We start from the raw sequence: 6,832 nt of genomic DNA, 5'->3' as shown, positions 1-6,832 counted from the left end.
GTTAAAATTGATGGGAAGATGGATGGAGCCAAATACAGGACCATTCTGGAAGAAAACCTGGTGGAGTCTGCAAAAGACCTGAGACTGGAACGGAGATTTGTCTTCCAACAAGACAATGATCCAAAACATAAAGCAAAATCTACAATGGAATGGTTCAAAAATAAACATATCCAGGTGTTAGAATGGCCAAGTCAAAGTCCAGACCTGAATCCAATCGAGAATCTGTGGAAAGAACTGAAAACTGCTGTTCACAAATGCTCTCCATCCAACCTCACTGAGCTCGAGCTGTTTTGCAAGGAGGAATGGGAAAAAATGTCAGTCTCTCGATGTGCAAAACTGATAGAGACATACCCCAAGCGACTTACAGCTGTAATCGCAGCAAAAGGTGGCGCTACAAAGTATTAACTTAAGGGGGCTGAATAATTTTGCACGCCCAATTTTCCAGTTTTTGATTTGTTAAAAAAGTTTGAAATATCCAATAAATGTTGTTCCACTTCATGATTGTGTCCCACTTGTTGTTGATTCTTCACAAAAAAATACAGTTTTATATCTTTATGTTTGAAGCCTGAAATGTGGCAAAAGGTGGCAAAGTTCAAGGGGGCCGAATACTTTCGCAAGGCACTGTACATTCACTTATGCTTTTGATAAAGTAATCCTTCATTTATTGGATTGAGAAATGTCACCATCTGACTGGAAATGTGATTATCTGACTGGAAATGTCACCATCTGACTGGAAATGTGAGCATCTGACTGGGAATATGAGCAGGCCTGTGGAAATGTGAGCAGGCCTGTGGAAATGTGAGCAGGCCTGTGGAAATGTCACCATCTGGTGTCCATACACACAAAAATCAAAGAGATACACTTTTAATAAATGTATTATATTAAATAAAATGTAATTTCTTTCTCCAATACACTTGAAGGTGGGGAACACCATTGCAAAACGTGATTGACATTTAAATTCCAAGGGGTATAAATGTCAACGCAATATTTAGCTCACGAGATGTCAAATCTCATCGCAGGAACACACTCGTTAATGTTGACAAATCATTTCTCAACTTTTACTTTTACACCAAATCATCTTAAGCAAAATCCCAATGATCTCTTGGCAGGTTTGTGTCTCCGTTTAGTACTGCTCCACAACCAAGAAAATAGGCTACATTCTCACTTTTGAGTGTCAAAACACAAATAGCATCTGTGCAACAGTTTAGAGTATTTTTTATTTATGTTACCTTTATTTAACTAGGCAAGTCAGTTAAAGAACAAATGAACAAGATGTAGCGAAACTCTAACTTCCTAGTTTCAGGGTTCTGTCAAAAGAGGACAAAAGCACGTTAAAAAAAATTTCCCCACAACTTAAACAGCCTCTATGCAGATTAGCCAAATCTTAAAGATGAAAATTTAGTTAAAATCAAATCAACCAGATTATTGACACATGAAAGAAAGACAAAATACTACATGAATAGTATATCTTAACCTCTTTGGATTCCGTGTGCACCGTTCCCTGAGGGTTCTTCCCCTTCAATGTAGAACTTCAGCCTCATGTGCTTTAGTCCATCCTTCATATACTCTACATGACTGAAGAAAACATGCTAGTTATCACACTTACAAATGTCGGTCTGTTTTAATGAGGTCATTTTGTATTCCTAGTGTCTGAAGAAAGACAATCTTGGTAAAAAAAAAGAGTGAATTCTCACCTAACTCGCTGTCTTCTACCACGACGGGACGTCTCACCAAAGCACTTGATTGGCTCCCCAAACACTCCAATCACCTGTGGTTTAACAAGATGATAGAAAAGAGCAATCAGCTTCACACCATATTGCTTTAACCTAACCTGTGTCTTCAGATCAGTGCAGATGCAGAGAAGGAGACAAGACTAATGACATTTTGATGGTTAATGTCTAACTCAGTGCTCCTGTATTCCAAGACACATTCCTGCGAAAGGTCAATGCATAAATTAATTGAACTGAAATACAGACCGAGACTAGATGGTTTTGTTGATGTTATGTTTCGGTGCTTGTTCTAATCTCACCTCTGGGTGTAACCTGGCTTCGTTGAAGGCTTTGCTGTAGACCTTGTTGGGGCTGGAGGAGGAGAACAGCTCCTGGAACACCACTTACAACAACCAACCTGGGAACAAAACACACAGGTGTCAACAGGTGGGAGCAATACTGCCTTTCAATCAGACTACATCAACTAATGTTTCAATATCATATTGTGGAAGTTGTGGAATCACCAGTTACTCCAAGTCCGATGAGCACAACTATGAGATAGGTGAGGTCTTTGCCAGCTTCTTTGACTGTTGAGAGGGCAAGAACTGTGATTTAGTATACCCTCCTGTAATATTCATACGTGTAAAAATACTGAATTGGATGCATTTTACCGCCATATCATACTGTGCTATGATTGGTTAAGACCACCCAAATGGTTAGGTCATCGTCAGTTTGATCCTGGTTGGCGATACGTGAACATGCCAGTTGTAGCTAGCTAATAAAGAGCTACGTTAAGAAATATCCTGTAGTACTGCATTTTATTATTTTGTACAAAGTGTGCAAAACAAGACACCTTCTAGTACTAAACTCTGATAACTGGACCAAAGGATGGGCCAATGTCTTATTTTGCAACAAGTGTGATCATGGCCAAAAACAAATCCACTGATTCTGTCCAGTTACTGGCTGATTGTTTGACAATTACATTCCTGTGTTTGACAGACTTACCTTTATGTGCAGTAGAAGGTCCTCGCCTAGGTACTGACACCTGTCCACCATCATTTTCTTCTTTACTTCTCAACCTTGTGTCGAGAGAAATGCTTCGATTCGGTGTGCAAAATATAGCGCTCACAATAGCTGAGCGATCTGCGGTCCTGTAGAAAATATATCTGGATGGCGCTGTAGTCGGTTCCTGAAGGGGCACACTGTTTTTGCATGCGTTTCCATATTCGAACAACGCATTGCGTTGATAGTGATTGATGTTGCCGCAAATTACGCCGCACAGCTTCCAGTATGAAAGAATAGACCATGTTGTCCTCTTCACGTTGACTTGCTCGCCACCTCAGCTGTCAAAACGCTCTCGGTGTCTGGCCTCTACTTCGCAAACTTTCCCAGTATTAATTAACTGTTACTAAAGTCAAACCATTATACGATATAAATGACCCATAGGAACACAATTCAATCTACATTTCAATAAATACTTGCAGGTCTGTCAGCGTTACATTTGGAAGCTTACTGTTGAACCTTGGGCGCACGTATGTGTCGTGCTCGCTGTACCCGCGCGAAGAACTGTGGGAAAGTGAGTTTTCTTGGTAGAATGGTCGTCACTAGATACCACAGTCACAAAGTCCTAATTATGGCTAAAACCCGTCTATTTCTACAATTTATCTTCTTAAAATATTATTTTAAACCTAACCACACTGCTAAACTTTGTCTAATACTAACCTTAAATTAAGACCAAAAAGCACATTTTTGTGTGCATGACTTTTTACGATTTTGATTAGTGACCACAGCCACAAAGAATCCTGGCTGATATCTGTTGTCCCTGACAAGTCCCAGTGAATTATATCAAAGAGAATGCTGTGTTGGATGAAATAGACACCACAGCGAGTTGTTGAAACATGTATATATTAAAACATGTTTATTCTCTTTGATAATATGGGCACTTATTCTAGACTTATTCTAGGAATGGTGCCAACAGTGGCGGTCGGTGCCGTTTTAAGATGAGGGAGTGTGATTTTTTAAAATTTGTTTTCATGAGCATGGCTTGATTTCTGTTACGCCTTTTTGGATGACTGTAATTCGTATTCCATTCACCCAGGTCAATGTAACAGCGATGGGTTTAGGCTACTACATGATCCTCAAATGTTCCCTTTACCCATCAGGAGGTTGCTACAACCTAGCCTATGAATGAAAGTTTACAACGTAGATGCAGACAGGTCAAGAGAGAACTTGAGGTGACATATGGACAGACAGTGACACATTCAATACACTCATGCCTGCATTTAGCTGATCTAGGGTGTAATCATTAGGCCAACTGTTGCAAAAAAAAATAGTTTCTATTGGACAAATTCAGGTATGTTCATGCACGTTTCTTTTCCGTTGCTTCCATTTAAGAAACCTTTTTCAACAGAATCGGTGGAATGAATACACCCTTGACCACGCTAGATTCCTTCTCGCATCAATGCGCTCTCCTCCTCTCACCTTTTCCCTTCGCGTGTGGACTTCAATGCACAACACATCGGCTGTATGTGACCAAGCAAAAAAAACTTTCCAAGCCTAACCATTATCATAACTGTTACACACAGCCTACACCGTTGTCACCATATTAGCAAAAGTAACGTCATGGTCAACATTGCTAATATAACTAATGTGTTAGTAAACCAGCTTCAATCATGCAGTAACGTTACAGTATAAAGTCAGTAAGCAGTTTAGCACTTACACCGGCGGGCACCGATGGCAATAAATTAGTAAATCCAAAACGCTTACCTTGACTTGGAAGCGATCCAGTGTTGTGTTGGATAGTTATAGCCAGCTAGCTAACGTAGCATCCCTCTGTTATAGCCAGCTAGCTAACGTAGCATCCCTCTGTTATAGCCAGCTAGCTAACGTAGCATCCCTCTGTTTGAGCAGCGTGTTTGAGTAGGCTAAACTAGCAAGCTGCTAGCTAAGTAAGTGGAACTGAAAGTGAAAAAAAAAAAATAGAAAATCTCTCTCTCTTGCTTCTTGCTCTCTCGCTCCTTCATTTTGACTATTGTCTTTCTCTCTCTTTGAGTCAACTACTCACCACATTTTATGCACTGCAGTGCAAGCTAGTTGTAGCATATGCTTTCAGTACTAAATTCATTGGGTGGACAACAGGTCAGTTCATGCTGCAAGAGCTCTGATAGGTTGGAGGACATCCTCCGGAAGTTGTCATAATTACTGTGCAAGTTTATGGAAGGGAGTGAGAACCACGAGCCTCCTAGGTTTTGTATTGAAGTCAAAGTACCCAGAGGAGGACGGAAGCTAGCTGTCCTCTGGCTACACCGTGGTGTTCTCCTACAGAGTGCTGTTGAGGCTACTGTAGAACTTCATTGCAAAACAGTGTGTTTTAATCAATTATTTGGTGACGTGAATACATTTGTGTAGTTTTATCCAAAAAAAATATGTTTTTAAATGTTTTACAAAAATATCTAAATAATTCACTGAGGAGGATGGTCCTCCCCTTCCTCCACTGGGTCCCACTTCGGCTACAGCATTACAACAAGATGCCACAAGTGTCAGCTTACATTGTTCATGGACAGGAACAAATTAATATCACTTTCCAATACAAACTCTACAAATAACAAGACTCGATAAGATTTAGTATCAGTTTATTGAAAACATTCTGCCCAGCATTTCTTTAATGTGTTACCAAACAGAGAGATCTCAGCAAACAGAGGGGTCTCAGACATATTCTGAAAGACAGGAAATTAAATATTGATGCTAATGCAAAGAAGGACTAAGGCTATTGGGCAATCAAGGGATTATGTAGTAACCTAATAATTGAGCCCACTTTTCTTACTGTAGTCTAGTGTGCATAGACAAGCCACAAATACAACCATTACCAATGTTTGGGTTCCTAGTAGGAAATCTGACTGGGAATTCTCAAAACCAATTTCATTACTTCCTGATGAGACCTGTGGCTGCCATAGAAATTACCCATACATCCCAATGTCCCATTTCAGTCCTCAGAAAGCACCAACATGGAGACCCTTCCTGTCCAGTGGCTTGGAACACTATACAGTTTATACCCTTATGACATCGCAACATTCTCTGGGGTTTGAAACTTCGTCTGGGGAAAGAACTTGAGCCCTAATAGAGTGTAGGAAACATAACAGCGACACAGTGGGTTTGCAGATGGGATTTCAGTACCAAAATCACATGTTTGATGTTAAATACAAATAAAAAAAATAAGTTAAAAAGAACAGGTTCAGGTTCAGTCCCATGAACAATGTACATTTAAGGTATTTCTGTATCTTTTAAAGTTTCCGTCCAGTATCTGAAAGTATCAGTTACGTGTCTCTGGCTTTACAATCTCAGCCATTTGATGAATACCAACAGGGCATATCACCGCTGTCATCAAAACAAGCCAACACATACACAGAAAAAAAAAAAAACGTTTTTTTTTTTCCTTATCACAACACTCAAAATTGTTTTTGTCGCTCAGTGCAACAGTTCTCACGAGGGAGATTAATGTTACTTCCATAAATTGTCAAACTCGGCAAGATGCAGAAGAATGATGTAGCTTTCTGAAGTATCTGTAGAGATATAAACACACTATTAGTCTACTCAGTCCACAGTTACTGCAACTCTATTCTCTCTCACTAGTTTGAGACAGCTTCAATTGGATACGTTTTTAAAAAAAATAACTAATAAGAATGTTAATCCGGAAAAAAAGATAAATAAACTAAATGTATTACAGTTTGATGTGATTTTACTTTACCTCTCTGTCCTGAAGTTTCATTAGAACAGTTTACTGTGTGAATGAAATTAGACTCTATAGCAATAATAAGATAGGCCTACTTCATTACATAAAGTAGGCCTATCTTTTTGTAAGTTGCCTACAGGGTTAAGATATGTACTGTTATTTTTCTGTCTCTCTGTGTGTGTGTGTGCGTGCGTGCGTGCGTGCGTGTGTGTGTGCATTTACATAGCATTTGATTTTCATTCTCTTCACTTTAAATGACAGTAATTCAATAACAACAACAAGCATAAACTGAACGTGTGAAAACACACAAAGTGCATTACTGAAAGAACAAACACTAACATAAACAACAGCAAAGCAGAAAACTGAGCAAGCATGTCAAATTAAACTAAACATG

At 39.4% G+C, this 6,832-nt stretch overlaps 2 protein-coding genes across 2 annotated transcripts in view; both read right to left on the bottom strand.

Moving 5' to 3' along the window:
• Positions 1-581: 581 nt before the first annotated feature.
• LOC110490903 (mitochondrial import inner membrane translocase subunit Tim21) overlaps positions 582-6,832 on the bottom strand; it is a 7,561-nt gene continuing 1,310 nt past the window's right edge. The window contains 7 exon segments of the mRNA XM_036945605.1: positions 582-1,307; positions 1,475-1,505; positions 1,507-1,575; positions 1,695-1,768; positions 2,030-2,127; positions 2,234-2,296; positions 5,383-5,425. Of these exon segments, the coding sequence (XP_036801500.1) occupies positions 1,236-1,307; positions 1,475-1,505; positions 1,507-1,575; positions 1,695-1,768; positions 2,030-2,127; positions 2,234-2,296; positions 5,383-5,425 (450 nt within the window). The 3' untranslated portion in view covers positions 582-1,235.
• Positions 5,325-6,832, bottom strand: part of LOC110489564 (neuropilin and tolloid-like protein 1) — a 175,562-nt gene continuing 174,054 nt past the window's right edge. Inside the window, exon 11 of the mRNA XM_036943682.1 lies at positions 5,325-6,268. The gene's annotated coding sequence lies outside the window, so the exon portion shown is untranslated. The remainder of the gene's footprint in view (positions 6,269-6,832) is intronic.

Source organism: Oncorhynchus mykiss, chromosome 15, assembly GCF_013265735.2.
Source record: "Oncorhynchus mykiss isolate Arlee chromosome 15, USDA_OmykA_1.1, whole genome shotgun sequence".
NCBI classification, from domain to species: domain Eukaryota; kingdom Metazoa; phylum Chordata; class Actinopteri; order Salmoniformes; family Salmonidae; genus Oncorhynchus; species Oncorhynchus mykiss.
The sequence above is the reverse complement of the archived record's forward strand: the minus strand, read 5'-3'. Positions and strand labels throughout refer to the sequence as shown.